The sequence below is a fragment of the Bolinopsis microptera genome, chromosome 3 (assembly GCF_026151205.1).
Source record: "Bolinopsis microptera isolate Bmic1 chromosome 3, MBARI_Bmic_1.0, whole genome shotgun sequence".
Taxonomy (NCBI): Eukaryota; Metazoa; Ctenophora; class Tentaculata; order Lobata; family Bolinopsidae; genus Bolinopsis; species Bolinopsis microptera.
The window spans coordinates 7,754,971-7,773,296 of record NC_087074.1 but is presented as its reverse complement, the minus strand read 5'-3'; the positions used below and the strand labels follow the sequence as shown (position 1 = coordinate 7,773,296).

General features: G+C 37.8%; 4 protein-coding genes across 4 annotated transcripts in view; 1 reads left to right on the top strand and 3 right to left on the bottom strand.

Moving 5' to 3' along the window:
• LOC134812251 (2-oxoisovalerate dehydrogenase subunit beta, mitochondrial-like) overlaps positions 1 to 18,326 on the top strand; it is a 704,467-nt gene that overhangs the window by 528,256 nt on the left and 157,885 nt on the right. The window lies entirely within an intron of this gene.
• LOC134812597 (cilia- and flagella-associated protein 47-like) lies at positions 4,417 to 7,318 on the bottom strand. Its single transcript, XM_063820083.1, has 6 exons — positions 7,166 to 7,318; positions 6,897 to 7,043; positions 6,567 to 6,750; positions 6,254 to 6,415; positions 5,126 to 5,294; positions 4,417 to 4,896 (listed from the first exon to the last, which is right to left on the bottom strand). The coding sequence occupies exons 1-6, from the start codon at positions 7,308 to 7,310 to the stop codon at positions 4,732 to 4,734; spliced, it is 972 nt and encodes a 323-aa protein (XP_063676153.1). The 5' UTR covers positions 7,311 to 7,318; the 3' UTR covers positions 4,417 to 4,731.
• Positions 7,318 to 12,322, bottom strand: LOC134813146 (sperm-associated antigen 17-like). The gene is made up of 10 exons (XM_063820832.1): positions 12,189 to 12,322; positions 11,767 to 11,907; positions 11,487 to 11,663; positions 11,340 to 11,390; positions 9,350 to 9,551; positions 9,008 to 9,192; positions 8,584 to 8,790; positions 7,847 to 7,937; positions 7,519 to 7,673; positions 7,318 to 7,374 (listed from the first exon to the last, which is right to left on the bottom strand). The coding sequence occupies exons 1-10, from the start codon at positions 12,279 to 12,281 to the stop codon at positions 7,318 to 7,320; spliced, it is 1,359 nt and encodes a 452-aa protein (XP_063676902.1). The 5' UTR covers positions 12,282 to 12,322.
• LOC134813145 (cilia and flagella-associated protein 47-like) overlaps positions 17,132 to 18,326 on the bottom strand; it is a 30,006-nt gene continuing 28,811 nt past the window's right edge. Inside the window, exons 56-57 of the mRNA XM_063820831.1 lie at positions 17,625 to 17,793; positions 17,132 to 17,395 (exon numbers count right to left, since the gene is read on the bottom strand). Of these exons, the coding sequence (XP_063676901.1) occupies positions 17,231 to 17,395; positions 17,625 to 17,793 (334 nt within the window). The 3' untranslated portion in view covers positions 17,132 to 17,230. The remainder of the gene's footprint in view (positions 17,396 to 17,624; positions 17,794 to 18,326) is intronic.

Below are 18,326 nucleotides of genomic sequence, written 5' to 3'. Positions count from 1 at the left end.
GACTTTGGTTCCATCACTCTATCATATTAGCCAAAGCAGAGATATTAAGTTTACATTCTTGATAAAATTAAGTATGTGAATGGTGGTGTAGTACAGCAACTCCCGAAGACTGTTCCTACAACCCTACGAGACATATTTAAATGGTACGAAAGTCTGTGGTTTTTCGAAAAAAAACACCATATTTTCGGACTACCAAAATTTAGGTCACCATCATTATTTTCCCCAAATTATTCTTCACGTATTTTGCGATTAGTGGAAGATAACAAACACTGTCGGTCTCCTATACCCTCTAGAGCATTATAAGTTAAGTTGAGGCTAACTTTCAAAGGCTATGTAGAAATCGTTTACAAGATTAAAGTTGAAACAGCTGATCGGAGAAGATTTGTGCATTTAACTTTTTCAAATATTGGGTTTCATTTTTGTAAAATAAGGAGATGGAAAAAAATCCCCAAATACCATGATTTAATTTCCCATATTTTCGTTCCCGAATCATATAGGTCACTGGAATTATGTCGAACATAAATATGTCTCGTAAGGTATACAGAGTCAAGAGTAGAGATACTTTACAAAAACATTATTCAACCGTCACATTAGTAATATTACAATAATGTATTATTGTATATACAGTACATTACTATACAGATGTACCAACGAAGTATCATACGAAGATTATTTATCTTTAAGCAGGACTATTCCTAATTTAAACCCTCGATCACGTTTCTGACATTAAAGACAGAGGATTATTAATATTGACCCTGGTCATTAGGAAAGTTCGCACGAGATGGACCACGTTTTTCCCAATTTAACTTTAGAAGATTGTCACAGGAAGAAATTGTTTGATTCACGATGTCAATCCTTCGCAGCTCGGTGAGGCACAGTGGTGCATCTCGCCGATCTACCGAAGCGAGAAGCATTATTTGATGCGTGCGCGACCCAGTAGTGCATCGCGCTACAAGAAATTGTAAGATAGGCATATTATGATATTTTACATATCTATAGTTAAACTAATTGAGTTTCGATTAATAGTAAAACAAAGAATTTTTAGTAAAAGTAAAACAAAGTATTTTTAGTAAAAGTTAAAAAATTTTTGAAACATTTAGTCGAAGGCAAATTGAGGCTAACGAGTCATTTAACATTTAGTTTTTATTTATAATGACAGCCTCCAAGCATGCAATAAAAATTTAAACATGTTTAATCAAAATTTGTTTTCTCTAATTGAGGAAAAAAATTATCAGACCTGAGGCTAATAAGTCGATCATTGCTAATTTTTGAATTATATTTGAATAATAACGTAAATCAGAGTATATCCTCTGATTGGGCCGCACAGGGGGGGGGCTGAAACCAGGTTTTCGATCAAATGCTGCCATTTGTAGTCAAACGTCGCCAACAGTTGCTCTCGTCCAATGAAATCGCTGCATTTTGCAAATCAGTATGCATAATTGAATTACATATATTCATATGCGGAGCTTGGCTTACATAATGCAGCGATTTTATTGGACGAGAGCAACTTTTGGCGACGTTTGACTACACATGGCAGCGTTTGATCGAAAACCTGGTTTCAGCTCCCCCTGTGGCCGCGCCGCGCACTCAATTATGCTTCTCGAGCTATATCGCGGCGAAATGCGCAACTGGGCCTCGCCGAGCTGCGATGAATTTACATTAATTATAAAACAAATATTTAAAAAAACAAATATTTATTTTTACGTCACAATCAAACAATATCAATAATAAATAAATCAGGGGAGGTTTGAAAAGGTTTCAAGTGCACTTAACTGCTTATCTTTAGGATTTGAGAGTGACCTGTGCTTGAAACCCCTTAACCATCCACTACGTCAATATACTTGTTATACAAATATAAAAAATATAATAATCTAAAATTACTTATTGGTTTAGTTTGGTGACATAGGAGAGCCCAGTTTAGTTTTAGTTTAGGTTTAGGTTTTAATCATAGTTTAAAAGGTTCGTTAGCCAGGCCAATGGCCATGTTTCATGGCATAGAGAGATATCATGTGTGCAGAGCTAGCCGTACCGGATTTATTGTAGCGCGATGCGCGTTACTGTGCCGCGCCGCGCACTCAATGAGGCTTATCACAGCGAGATGCGCTACTGTGCCGCGCCGAGCTGAGATGAATTGACATCGTCAATTAACAGATTTAGAATTTGAGGTATAATATAAAGTAGTTACCATGTATTAGGTCATCTCGATTTTGGAGGGATAGCAAGTGCTTTTTAAGGTTAGATTTAATAATACCTGACGAGGCTGACCTCTAGCCTCTGACTTGTCATACGTTGTATGCAGTATGACCCGCCGCGCACGAAGTGCGCGGCTCCCCCTGTATCGTCACTATAGGGAAACGACCGGCCGTGGGGGTCGCAACGTGATACAACCTCTGACTGGACCAAAAATATATAAAATGGATGCTTTAGGTTTAATTGTAGTGCAATGCACTGCCACTACTGGGCCGCGCTGCGCATCTTCTCGCAACCACAAATCATTTCTAATTTTTGAATTATTTTTGAACAATAACAATAACGTCTATCAAGTATTCTTCGATCACCTAAAATACAAAATAAATGCAGCGCTTGCTCATCATGCTACTAGTACTAGACTTCGAAGAATAACATCCGTTAAGGTTTACATGTAATTTGATTGTAAATGAAAATTTTAAATAAGGTTTTGGCAGAAATCTATATTCAATAATTTTACAACGTCTACATAATGGGTCCTTGTAACTTGGCAAAAATGTTAATTTTAATTGTTAACTAGGTTTTGCATGTTCAACAGAAACATTAAATATGAGCTGGCGATGCGATCGCGATTTTTGATATTTTGCTCCTATTATATAAGCTGAGGAGTGAGGTATGAGGTTAACAATGAGTTTACCTAGCCATGAGTCTAGGCGTACTGCGTGACGGTACGCGCGTTCGAACCTAGCCATAAGTCTACGCGTATTAATTAACGATGTAAATTCATCGCAGCTCGGCGCGGCACAGTAGCGCATTTCGCCGATCTAACGATGTGAGAAGCCTCATTGGCACAGTAATGCATCGCGCTACAAGGAACATTTTTACCCCCCTCCGAAATTAGTTTTACACATGACTATTACGTATCAAAATTACACTAGCGTAATCATTCGGAAACTCCCCTCTACTCAGCTGATTACGTAATATAATGTGAATTAATATGTGAACGACCCCTTAAGATGAGAGCAACAAAATGTTATAAATAAGAACCGCAGTTATTTGTGAGGTTAACTGATTAAATAAGCAATTGTTAACCTCAATTTTTCGAGCTCTACTAACTGCTGCTCACTGCTTGTAGCGCGATGCGTTACTGTGCCGCGCCGCGCACTCAATAAGGCTTCTCACAGCTGGCTAGATCGGCGAGATGCGCTACTGTGCCGCGCCGAGCTGCCATGAATTGACATCGTCAATTAACTCACTGCTTGCTCTATCCAAAGCCCTTGCGCTTGCAGTAGCGCACGCTGAAACAAGCGCGCCCGCAGCGGCGCGAAAGCACATGGTTAGGTGATATGAAGCTCACTGCTGCTATGGGCGTGCGCGCGACAGCAGCAGTGAGCAGCAGTTTGAGGGATGTTACTCGTCTAAATTTCTTCGAAGTAGCGCGCACCGCTTTCTTTTCGGGCCAGATCATTAACAATGGTCAAGCAGCAGTGAGCAGCAGTTTCTTTGCACTATGATCGAGATAGTCCTTCGTGGGCTAAGGTTAGTGCATGCGAGCGTCAGGTAGTACGTACACGTGGTCTGCCAACTTCACATAGCCATGTGTATACGCGTACTGCGTGACGCGCGCTACTGCAAGTGAGAGGGCTCTGGTTAGAGCAATCTGCCAACTGGGGAAAAAAGTTGTGGCCTCGGACCCCCCGGCCCTGTGGCCTTAAAGCCGTAGTACATACATACATATTAAATTACACTGAATCGAGCTTACACAGTGTAATTTCCTCCAGTCTGCGCCGCGTAACGTACGTTTATATAGGCGCGCGGCGCAGACTGGAGGAAATTACACTGTGTAAGCTCGATTCAGTGTAATTTAATATGTATGTACTATACGGCTCAACACTATGAACTAATGTTTGGCAGTTTTAGGGTTAAGTATGGACTCTGATTTGTGTATGATTATTTCTTATTGATATTATATTCTGTTATCAGTTAGTATGTTTCATATTCCAATTTCAATAAAACGAAACGGAAATCGGGTCTTTTCATTTACGGACCTAGTGTAAAATGATTAAGCGCTTGAAATGCCGCCAGAGTATCATCAAAGCCTCCCCTCCCAAGGAGAAACATAAATTGGAATAATTTAGACATTTTCAGAAATTTTGGTGTGGTTTAAACATTAGAAAGGGTACAGTATTACATAGGACTACTTTTCTGTAAACAAATGATAAACTCAAATTAAGATGGTCTTTAATATCAACATAACAATAAGTTGGTGAGAATGGTAGATACTATCATTTTTACTGTCTTTCATTGTTCATACAGTAACCCATAACTGATCTCATAAAATAAACGAGAAACTACAGAAAATTTCAGAAAATATCCACACATTAATGACACTTACAATCTATGTTACAAAATGTATTTACATATAATTTTGAACTCTTTTTACTCTGAATAATCATCTCAATATCAGTGTCTGTACGAAAAGTCTAAAAACACGCTCCTCTCAGCCCGAAGGCACATTGTTCACAACATTGTTCACAACATTGTTCACGGAGTATTCTGAGCAAGGACCCGCATATTTTGTCTGATAAAGTTCTTCTTGACACCTGGAGAGGGCTTTGGTAGCCTGCTAGGGGTGGTGGTCACTCCAACTGGCACACTAAAAGCCGGACTTTGTCCCTGGATCACGTACGACCACTGGTTTGTCGGAGTCTGAAATTATTACCGCTCATAATTTTCAGTATCACTATCTACTGTATTACAGTTTGAATTAGTGCCGCGTCGAAACAAATGGAGAGGCATAACAGACAAGATAAAAGCTATGTTGGAAGTTAAAATGGTGAGTTTGAATTTACTCCGGCGCGAGGACTAAAGTAAAGCGACTACATAACAATGTAATAATTAAGAAAGTTGCTGTTTTAATAATGCTTCCGTTCCCCACCTGAACAATAAGTTTGGCGTTGTGAGTTTTTCCGTAAAGGGTGGGTTTATAAGCGACACAAATAAGAGTTCCCTCAGTTCCCAGAGGCAGAAGCTGTCCTGTCGGAGGATAGACCCTGAAATCAGGATCTGATCCCTTATCTAGATATGCTTCGTACGAGATACTGGAACTGGGGGTCAAAGTTGGAGTTAGTTTGGGTGGTTTATAGTGTTTTAAAAATATTGGAATTATTCTAAATCTCAATTAAAACATAATCATAACAACAAAATAAATAAAACAAGAATTTCGCCGCGGTGAAACCACGCACGATCAATTTTCCCTACGATGTACTTGTACCATTAATTCTTTTGAGTGAAAAGTGTGACTGGAAAAAAGTGCATCATATTTACATACTATGTTTTTTATAAATGAGTGTGATTCGTGCATGGTATAAATTGACGATTTATTTGACCAATGCAGCGCCGCGCATCAACAATAAATAAATCCAGAAAATAGCGGAAAATAACTTTGCGAAGGAGGAATTTCACTGTAATTAATTAACACATGGCTAGCGTCGAGCGCAGCATAACAGACGCTTCCTATACACTTAATTATAGGGGAGTGGTCTATATTTCGAAGGAGCAGACTTTTGTCATCATCGCAGGTCCATCGGGCCACCTCATATATCCAAACCCGATTACTTATTCCCTACGATCTTTTTGCCTTCGGCAAGAGTAGGGAAAAAAAATTAGATATTGGATTATTTTGTTGTTACAAAGTTGCAATATTTTCATCGTAATTTGTCATTGCGCGCGTGCAGGATTGCATGTACTATATAGAATATTTAGTACGCCGCGCACAAATTTTGGGCTAATTTAATTTGAACGGCATCGTTTGACAATTGAAATTCGCGTTGGATACTGCAATTAACTAACACATGCCGAGCGTCGCGCGCAGCATAACAGACGCTTCCTATACTCATAATTATAGGGGAGTGGTCTATATTGCGAAGGAGCAGACTTTTGTCGTCACCGCAGGTCCATCGGGATAGCTCATATATCCAAACCCGATTACTTATTCCCTACGATCTTTTTGCCTTCGGCAAGAGCAGGGAAAAAAATATCCTGACCAAGTTTAAAACCCTCATACCTATCAAGGCTGTTGAGTCTGATGCCCACGACAGAGTCCTTGTGCAGACCTGAAGCTCTAATCACGATACTGTCGTCAGGTTCGGCTGAGGTAGAGTGGATTGTGAACGGGTAGATCCACCGACCTCCATTTTTACTGTCCACTGTTAACTTTACTGTCTTCCTGGTAGGGAGATAATTGTTAGTTTTCAGTATTAATCGGCTAAGCTGAGTCATTGATAAAGTCAAGCTGATTTAATTCGTTGTTTTAGACTACGATATTTATATAAAATCTAATCTGAAGTAACTGAAATAAGAACATAAGAATTCTTTACTTGATGGGTTTGCCGGGAGCGAAGACTAGAGTAAAGGTAATGAGACTGAGGCCAGGAGGAGATATGTGAGAAGAAGAACAGTGTTGTAAAGAAAGCAGATTTGTCTCGTCTACTGAGAAAGTGAACTCTTGTTCGGATTCCTTCTTCTTCCATCCTTCTTTTAGCTCACTCGGTCTATCGCTTACTAAAGTTTAGGGAGCATTATTGTAAGTTTTAACTGTTTTATAAAAAGTTGTTTTCCAAACATTTTTAGTACAGAATATCTTGATGTCTCCCAGATCTACAAATTATGTTAAACTAAGAAAAATTACCCAGATGCCAAACACTTACTGGCTGCCTCAGTGTATTTCACGTTCTGTGTAGGTTTCACTGAGTTCGTATCCAGAATTATTTCCATGAAGCACTCCTTCCGTTCTTTTGACTTGCAACTTATTACCGGTAACTGGTAACCTTTACTAACATTGAAAACTGGCGTTCCTGCAAAAAAGGCCCGCCAAGTCAAGACAAATATGTGATACGAGTAAAACAATTGAACATGATATTTTGTAGATTCTAGAGAGCAGAAACTAAAATTCAGAACCAGTAAGAAGACTATTTACCCTTTACAGGGAATTGCCATTTAACACCGTCCACTTTGGATCCTTCCTCAACTACCTCCACTACAATATACGCAGAAGCCTGAACCATGTCCAAAGGTCTGAAGGTGAATGGTAATTCCAGGACACCCCGCTCTGGCACCGTCATCAGCTCCTCATTCCTCTCCAATTTCTTTCAGTTCTTCCTTTTTCGGCTGCTGATCTTCACATACCTTCAAAATTATGTATTAGGACGTTTCTGAAGATGGCTCACTTGATTCCAAGTTTTAAATACTTACGAAATGTTCCAAAATACGCGCATAATTATACAGCATACACTATACAGACTATAAAGCGAATCTTGCTCTAGTATTTACCTGCTCTAGCATACAATTAAGGACAGACACGTGAGAAACACTCTCGTAGGGAAGTAGAGATATTATCTTGTTGTAGTATCTCATATCTAGGGGGTGCAGTAGTTCACCATCCTCTGTTCGTTCAGTTAGGTCCGCTACCTCAACCATGTCCATACCTGGTTGAAAGTGAAACTGAATTTAATAACAAATTTAATTTACCATGCATTTCAGGATCTTTAAGTTTCCAAACTTGCCACCAGACATGTCATCTATTGTCATACATGGATTTAGAAACAGTACAGATGTATTTACAGGGTCACTCACAGCATTTAAAACGTAAAGAACAAACCTTTGTAGTACTGTTTAAATTGACATAGGGAGGATTGAATCGAATAGATCTTATTAGCAACTCGTTGATAAAGCGCCAGTAATAACTTCTCCTGAGATAAGCAATGTGTAAACCAGCAAATCAATAAATGAACCAACGTGGTTCTGGAAATTGATAATGAACATAAAAGGAAGATAAGATAAGATAAGATAAGATAAGATAAGATAAGATAAGATAAGATAAGATAAGATAAGATAAGATAAGATAGGATAAGATAAGATAAGATAATAGATAAGATAAGATAAGATAAGATAAGATAAGATAAGATAAGTTAAGATAAGATAAGATAAGATAAGATAAGATAAGATAAGATAAGATAAGATAAGATAAGATAAGATAAGATAAGATAAGATAAGATAAGATAAGATAAGATAAGATAGGATAAGATAAGATAAGATAAGATAAGATAAGATAAGATAAGATAAGATAATATAAGATAAGATAAGATAAGATAAGATAAGATAAGATAAGATAAGATAAGATAAGATAAGATAAGATAAGTTAAGATAAGATAAGATAAGATAAGATAAGATAAGATAAGATAAGATAAGATAAGATAAGATAAGATAAGATAAGATAAGATAAGATAAGATAAGATAAGATAAGATAAGATAAGATAAGATAAGATAAGATAAGATAAGATAAGATAAGATAAGATAAGATAAGATAAGATAAGATAAGATAATCAGTAAATTCACCATTCTCTCGTTGTCTTTCTTAATTTCAGCATCCACTTCCAATTTAGGTAGGGACATCTTTTCGAACCCAACATCCACCAAATGAGCTGGCAGGGGGACCTCGGTAGCTTGTTCAGCAATGTCTTCCCAGAACTTATCAATCAGTTCCTGGTGAGCATCTACCCGCGCCTCAACTTCTGGACCTTCATTATCGTCTGGTAACACCACCTGGACACGACGAAACTATGGTATTAGCATGAGTCTCCCGGGTAAGTTAGTACAATCACGTTATTTATTGTTAAACACAATTTTCAACATGCTGAACTGATGCATTTATTGTATAACATACTATAGTTATAATCACTATTGATTATATAGATAAATTTAATCATGCGATTTTAGAAGTAAAATTCTGTTCATTTTATGGAGCATGCTTAAAGACTACCTTCGATCCCATATTAAAAGATGAGATGTGTTCCATCCAAGAGAAGTCAGACGAGTATGTCAGAGAAGATGATTTGAGAAGGGAGGTGATTGGAAGGTTAGCTTTGTGGCACTCTGCCATGAAATCAGCTTGCTCAAACCCAACACAAAGTACAAAAAGGTCAGGACTAAATTCTGGATAATCGTCTGAGAGAGTAAAATAGTGAACTATCAGAAAACGTATAATTCGATGTATTTTTGTTTTTTAAAAAGCCAAAATCGAGACGAGCAATTGAGAAAATGTAGTTAGCATCACTCAAGGAGTGTAACATGAATCACCAAAAAATAAGCCGCTCAAACTCACTGATTTTGGCAGGTTCTTCTTTCTCCTCTCCCCTTTTTTTCAAAGGACACTTCCCTCTTGCGACTTCTGCCTCAGGATCGATGTTAGTTCCACCTTCTTTTTTGACAGGGGACTTTTTACCTCCTTTCTTTGCATCTTTCTTACCCCCTTTGTCGGGAGAGACAGACTTGGTTGGGGACCGACTTGCATTACCCGTTTTACCCTGAATGATAATAAGTAATTTAAAGTCGCTATGACAGCTTGTCTACATTTTGGAAATGTTACAATTTACATGGTTATGAAGCAACGTTTTTAGAACAGAACGACAACATACTACAGTGAGAAACTGTAATACCATTGTCTTAACTTGCCCTCATGCACATATAAAATACCTAAAATACTGCTAGGATTAACCCTAGATACCTTCTTATCGTTTTATTTTGTACACGTGATCAACTTTATTATCTTATATAATATCATGCAAGTTTAATGTCAGTGATGCAGTGGATATAGCTCAGCATAACAGCTTTATCAAGTGATATATTTGCAAATGAATTGGTTTTTAAATTTAATAAGCATGCAACAGTAGTAAAGAAACGAAAATAGAAAAATAGATATGCACTGCATTAACAAGCAGCATGAATTATGAACATTCTTTGTTGTAAAAGCAAAACGTCGCTGTAACCGCCAATAATCCTGAACTGATAAGTCCAACTTTGTCCACGGTATAAATGAGTTAAGGGGGCCGGGGGGGTCTTCATCAAAATTCTCTCGAAATTGACTTTATAGTTGTTTCTGGTAGAAGGGAGTGATATCTACCAGCTGCTTTTGGTCTCATGGAAAAATATTGTTCCTAGCCGAAATTATTGCCGGTCTAAGGTCAGCGCTTATGTGTATTTGTATTGCGCGAGCGATTTTCAATCACAAATTCTGAAAATCGAGTCTAAAAATCTATCTTCTCCTACATTTTTTGAGCAATCACCCTGAAACTTTCAGGATATGTTCTAAGGACCATTTAGAAGATTTGATCGAGCCAAAATTTTGAGATAGGCCTTTAAACATTTTTTATTCAATTTTGAAAATCTTGGACCTGAAAAAATCGTAAAAAAACGAGGTCCAAGATTTTCAAAATTGAATAAAAAATTTTTAAAGGCCTATCTCAAAATTTTGGCTCGATCAAATCTTCTAAATGGTCTCTAGAACATATCCTGAAAGTTTCAGGGTGATTGCTCAAAAAATGTAGGAGAAGATAGATTTTTAGACTCGATTTTCAGAATTTGCGATTGAAAATCGCTCGCGCAATACAATTACACATAAGCGCTGACCTTAGACCGGCGATAATTTCGGCTAGGAACAATATTTTTCCATGGGACCAAAAGCAGCTGGTAGATATCACTCCCCTCTACCAGAAACAACTATAAAGTCAATTCCGAGATAATTTTGATGAAGACCCCCCCGGCCCCCTTAAAACTTCATTCCATTGGAAATATTACAAATCAGCCAATTGTTATTGAGAATTTTTGGGTTGTGGCAATTATTCTTAAAAACCTAGAAATGCCTCCTAAGTTCACAGCTCATATTATTTGCCCATTTTTCTCCTTCTGCACTTGGGGCCCAATGTAATTGCTCGACTTTTCATCAGGTCTCTCGAGGCCTTTTGTTTGGTTATTTGGGTGTATTGGTGTCCCCTGATTGTTATCATCGCTGTACACTTGTCAAGGCATTTTTTGGTTTCTCTAGTCCATTTTTAGAAATTCTATACAACATTGATATTGTAATAAATTCTGATGATAATAATTGAAAGATTTCAATAAAAAAATTGATGCTAGGGTACATTTTGACACTAAGTAATGTGATAACAGCTCCTTAAGACGAATTATCCAATTAAATCAAATGTGTTGACTAATAAACACTTCTAACGATTCATTCCAGCACAAGTTTAACTGCAATAACCATATTGGAGTCGTTAAAAACTCTTCATTTAAGCCCATGCACATTGCATGATGAATACCTTGGCCTTCCCTTTAACCCCCTTAGCCTTTTTCGTTTTTTGAAGCTCTGCCTGGGAGTTAGTTGAGATAACTTGATGAGGAAATAAAGTCAACACATTATTTGCTTCAAAACACAGAAAGTAGGATGATTATAATATTCAGTGTACCTGCTGAAGTTCCTCTCTTCTGTTCAGTTCTTCGTCTCTGTACTCCAAAATTTTTACTTTAAGCAACTTTGCCAAGACTGCTGAAGGCAGGAGCTCATCTGCCGATTTAAGCATGGCAAATATTTCTGGGAAAGATGTTTTTGATCCACTATCTTTACCTTTGCCATGCTCTTTTCCCTGAAATATTTTCTAATCTTGCAAACATTTCTTATGCATTTAAAAAAACAAATTAAAAAAACATGGATTCTACAGTACAACAAAGGTATTCTAACATAAATACCTGCGCAACAAGACTGTCCTTCTCAATATACACAAATCTCTGTCGAACATTTGTCTCTACAGCTGATCCCAGGATTTGTAATTGTAGTTTGTCTTCAACCTTGTCAGGCGATATGAGATAAACACTCGTCTTAAGTTCGTCCTGAAAAATGTTATATAGTTACAATACTAAATTTAATATTTCTTTATACAATTCCAAGTTATAATAATACAACTGTAAGGGTGATAATGATCTATCACCTAATCTAGTCATTGAGTTAAAATTTCAATCTGTATGATGAAATTAAAATCAAATCAAATAATAATGACACAAACATCATCACACGTCATAATAAATATTGTTACAAAACTTGAAATAAAAATTAAATAAGATAGAATAGAAACATACACTATACTACTAAAATATAAACATCATCAACTCACATTGTTGATAAGAGTGGATGCTAGACTGGCTTCCCAAGCACCAGTATTACTTGGTGCTGGATTAGTGGGAGTCTTGGGCTTTCCTTTGGGCATTTTAGAGGAGCATGTAAATCCTTCAAAAAATTACATAGGCTTTAATTGTCCCACAATAGTTAGTCTAGTTTAAATGATATATTTCTAACTGTGGGTGCCTGGAATAATATGCTAGCAGCTAACAAGTGAAATGTAAATTCAAATCAAAACTTTTAGACATGAATGTGGATGTTCTTGGGGCAAATCATTCTAACTGAAGATTTTGCAAGTCTGATTTTTATAGACTTTGGTTCCATCACTCTATCATATTAGCCAAAGCAGAGATATTAAGTTTACATTCTTGATAAAATTAAGTATGTGAATGGTGGTGTAGTACAGCAACTCCCGAAGACTGTTCCTACAACCCTACGAGACATATTTAAATGGTACGAAAGTCTGTGGTTTTTCGAAAAAAAACACCATATTTTCGGACTACCAAAATTTAGGTCACCATCATTATTTTCCCCAAATTATTCTTCACGTATTTTGCGATTAGTGGAAGATAACAAACACTGTCGGTCTCCTATACCCTCTAGAGCATTATAAGTTAAGTTGAGGCTAACTTTCAAAGGCTATGTAGAAATCGTTTACAAGATTAAAGTTGAAACAGCTGATCGGAGAAGATTTGTGCATTTAACTTTTTCAAATATTGGGTTTCATTTTTGTAAAATAAGGAGATGGAAAAAAATCCCCAAATACCATGATTTAATTTCCCATATTTTCGTTCCCGAATCATATAGGTCACTGGAATTATGTCGAACATAAATATGTCTCGTAAGGTATACAGAGTCAAGAGTAGAGATACTTTACAAAAACATTATTCAACCGTCACATTAGTAATATTACAATAATGTATTATTGTATATACAGTACATTACTATACAGATGTACCAACGAAGTATCATACGAAGATTATTTATCTTTAAGCAGGACTATTCCTAATTTAAACCCTCGATCACGTTTCTGACATTAAAGACAGAGGATTATTAATATTGACCCTGGTCATTAGGAAAGTTCGCACGAGATGGACCACGTTTTTCCCAATTTAACTTTAGAAGATTGTCACAGGAAGAAATTGTTTGATTCACGATGTCAATCCTTCGCAGCTCGGTGAGGCACAGTGGTGCATCTCGCCGATCTACCGAAGCGAGAAGCATTATTTGATGCGTGCGCGACCCAGTAGTGCATCGCGCTACAAGAAATTGTAAGATAGGCATATTATGATATTTTACATATCTATAGTTAAACTAATTGAGTTTCGATTAATAGTAAAACAAAGAATTTTTAGTAAAAGTAAAACAAAGTATTTTTAGTAAAAGTTAAAAAATTTTTGAAACATTTAGTCGAAGGCAAATTGAGGCTAACGAGTCATTTAACATTTAGTTTTTATTTATAATGACAGCCTCCAAGCATGCAATAAAAATTTAAACATGTTTAATCAAAATTTGTTTTCTCTAATTGAGGAAAAAAATTATCAGACCTGAGGCTAATAAGTCGATCATTGCTAATTTTTGAATTATATTTGAATAATAACGTAAATCAGAGTATATCCTCTGATTGGGCCGCACAGGGGGGGGGCTGAAACCAGGTTTTCGATCAAATGCTGCCATTTGTAGTCAAACGTCGCCAACAGTTGCTCTCGTCCAATGAAATCGCTGCATTTTGCAAATCAGTATGCATAATTGAATTACATATATTCATATGCGGAGCTTGGCTTACATAATGCAGCGATTTTATTGGACGAGAGCAACTTTTGGCGACGTTTGACTACACATGGCAGCGTTTGATCGAAAACCTGGTTTCAGCTCCCCCTGTGGCCGCGCCGCGCACTCAATTATGCTTCTCGAGCTATATCGCGGCGAAATGCGCAACTGGGCCTCGCCGAGCTGCGATGAATTTACATTAATTATAAAACAAATATTTAAAAAAACAAATATTTATTTTTACGTCACAATCAAACAATATCAATAATAAATAAATCAGGGGAGGTTTGAAAAGGTTTCAAGTGCACTTAACTGCTTATCTTTAGGATTTGAGAGTGACCTGTGCTTGAAACCCCTTAACCATCCACTACGTCAATATACTTGTTATACAAATATAAAAAATATAATAATCTAAAATTACTTATTGGTTTAGTTTGGTGACATAGGAGAGCCCAGTTTAGTTTTAGTTTAGGTTTAGGTTTTAATCATAGTTTAAAAGGTTCGTTAGCCAGGCCAATGGCCATGTTTCATGGCATAGAGAGATATCATGTGTGCAGAGCTAGCCGTACCGGATTTATTGTAGCGCGATGCGCGTTACTGTGCCGCGCCGCGCACTCAATGAGGCTTATCACAGCGAGATGCGCTACTGTGCCGCGCCGAGCTGAGATGAATTGACATCGTCAATTAACAGATTTAGAATTTGAGGTATAATATAAAGTAGTTACCATGTATTAGGTCATCTCGATTTTGGAGGGATAGCAAGTGCTTTTTAAGGTTAGATTTAATAATACCTGACGAGGCTGACCTCTAGCCTCTGACTTGTCATACGTTGTATGCAGTATGACCCGCCGCGCACGAAGTGCGCGGCTCCCCCTGTATTGTCACTATAGTGAAACGACCGTGGGGGTCGCAACGTGATACAACCTCTGACCGGACCAAAAATATATAAAATGGATGCTTTAGGTTTAATTGTAGTGCAATGCACTGCCACTACTGGGCCGCGCTGCGCATCTTCTCGCAACCACAAATCATTTCTAATTTTTGAATTATTTTTGAACAATAACAATAACGTCTATCAAGTATTCTTCGATCACCTAAAATACAAAATAAATGCAGCGCTTGCTCATCATGCTACTAGTACTAGACTTCGAAGAATAACATCCGTTAAGGTTTACATGTAATTTGATTGTAAATGAAAATTTTAAATAAGGTTTTGGCAGAAATCTATATTCAATAATTTTACAACGTCTACATAATGGGTCCTTGTAACTTGGCAAAAATGTTAATTTTAATTGTTAACTAGGTTTTGCATGTTCAACAGAAACATTAAATATGAGCTGGCGATGCGATCGCGATTTTTGATATTTTGCTCCTATTATATAAGCTGAGGAGTGAGGTATGAGGTTAACAATGAGTTTACCTAGCCATGAGTCTAGGCGTACTGCGTGACGGTACGCGCGTTCGAACCTAGCCATAAGTCTACGCGTATTAATTAACGATGTAAATTCATCGCAGCTCGGCGCGGCACAGTAGCGCATTTCGCCGATCTAACGATGTGAGAAGCCTCATTGGCACAGTAATGCATCGCGCTACAAGGAACATTTTTACCCCCCTCCGAAATTAGTTTTACACATGACTATTACGTATCAAAATTACACTAGCGTAATCATTCGGAAACTCCCCTCTACTCAGCTGATTACGTAATATAATGTGAATTAATATGTGAACGACCCCTTAAGATGAGAGCAACAAAATGTTATAAATAAGAACCGCAGTTATTTGTGAGGTTAACTGATTAAATAAGCAATTGTTAACCTCAATTTTTCGAGCTCTACTAACTGCTGCTCACTGCTTGTAGCGCGATGCGTTACTGTGCCGCGCCGCGCACTCAATAAGGCTTCTCACAGCTGGCTAGATCGGCGAGATGCGCTACTGTGCCGCGCCGAGCTGCCATGAATTGACATCGTCAATTAACTCACTGCTTGCTCTATCCAAAGCCCTTGCGCTTGCAGTAGCGCACGCTGAAACAAGCGCGCCCGCAGCGGCGCGAAAGCACATGGTTAGGTGATATGAAGCTCACTGCTGCTATGGGCGTGCGCGCGACAGCAGCAGTGAGCAGCAGTTTGAGGGATGTTACTCGTCTAAATTTCTTCGAAGTAGCGCGCACCGCTTTCTTCTCGGGCCAGATCATTAACAATGGTCAAGCAGCAGTGAGCAGCAGTTTCTTTGCACTATGATCGAGATAGTCCTTCGTGGGCTAAGGTTAGTGCATGCGAGCGTCAGGTAGTACGTACACGTGGTCTGCCAACTTCACATAGCCATGTGTATACGCGTACTGCGTGACGCGCGCTACTGCAAGTGAGAGGGCTCTGGTTAGAGCAATCTGCCAACTGGGGAAAAAAGTTGTGGCCTCGGACCCCCCGGCCCTGTGGCCTTAAAGCCGTAGTACATACATACATATTAAATTACACTGAATCGAGCTTACACAGTGTAATTTCCTCCAGTCTGCGCCGCGTAACGTACGTTTATATAGGCGCGCGGCGCAGACTGGAGGAAATTACACTGTGTAAGCTCGATTCAGTGTAATTTAATATGTATGTACTATACGGCTCAACACTATGAACTAATGTTTGGCAGTTTTAGGGTTAAGTATGGACTCTGATTTGTGTATGATTATTTCTTATTGATATTATATTCTGTTATCAGTTAGTATGTTTCATATTCCAATTTCAATAAAACGAAACGGAAATCGGGTCTTTTCATTTACGGACCTAGTGTAAAATGATTAAGCGCTTGAAATGCCGCCAGAGTATCATCAAAGCCTCCCCTCCCAAGGAGAAACATAAATTGGAATAATTTAGACATTTTCAGAAATTTTGGTGTGGTTTAAACATTAGAAAGGGTACAGTATTACATAGGACTACTTTTCTGTAAACAAATGATAAACTCAAATTAAGATGGTCTTTAATATCAACATAACAATAAGTTGGTGAGAATGGTAGATACTATCATTTTTACTGTCTTTCATTGTTCATACAGTAACCCATAACTGATCTCATAAAATAAACGAGAAACTACAGAAAATTTCAGAAAATATCCACACATTAATGACACTTACAATCTATGTTACAAAATGTATTTACATATAATTTTGAACTCTTTTTACTCTGAATAATCATCTCAATATCAGTGTCTGTACGAAAAGTCTAAAAACACGCTCCTCTCAGCCCGAAGGCACATTGTTCACAACATTGTTCACAACATTGTTCACGGAGTATTCTGAGCAAGGACCCGCATATTTTGTCTGATAAAGTTCTTCTTGACACCTGGAGAGGGCTTTGGTAGCCTGCTAGGGGTGGTGGTCACTCCAACTGGCACACTAAAAGCCGGACTTTGTCCCTGGATCACGTACGACCACTGGTTTGTCGGAGTCTGAAATTATTACCGCTCATAATTTTCAGTATCACTATCTACTGTATTACAGTTTGAATTAGTGCCGCGTCGAAACAAATGGAGAGGCATAACAGACAAGATAAAAGCTATGTTGGAAGTTAAAATGGTGAGTTTGAATTTACTCCGGCGCGAGGACTAAAGTAAAGCGACTACATAACAATGTAATAATTAAGAAAGTTGCTGTTTTAATAATGCTTCCGTTCCCCACCTGAACAATAAGTTTGGCGTTGTGAGTTTTTCCGTAAAGGGTGGGTTTATAAGCGACACAAATAAGAGTTCCCTCAGTTCCCAGAGGCAGAAGCTGTCCTGTCGGAGGATAGACCCTGAAATCAGGATCTGATCCCTTATCTAGATATGCTTCGTACGAGATACTGGAACTGGGGGTCAAAGTTGGAGTTAGTTTGGGTGGTTTATAGTGTTTTAAAAATATTGGAATTATTCTAAATCTCAATTAAAACATAATCATAACAACAAAATAAATAAAACAAGAATTTCGCCGCGGTGAAACCACGCACGATCAATTTTCCCTACGATGTACTTGTACCATTAATTCTTTTGAGTGAAAAGTGTGACTGGAAAAAAGTGCATCATATTTACATACTATGTTTTTTATAAATGAGTGTGATTCGTGCATGGTATAAATTGACGATTTATTTGACCAATGCAGCGCCGCGCATCAACAATAAATAAATCCAGAAAATAGCGGAAAATAACTTTGCGAAGGAGGAATTTCACTGTAATTAATTAACACATGGCTAGCGTCGAGCGCAGCATAACAGACGCTTCCTATACACTTAATTATAGGGGAGTGGTCTATATTTCGAAGGAGCAGACTTTTGTCATCATCGCAGGTCCATCGGGCCACCTCATATATCCAAACCCGATTACTTATTCCCTACGATCTTTTTGC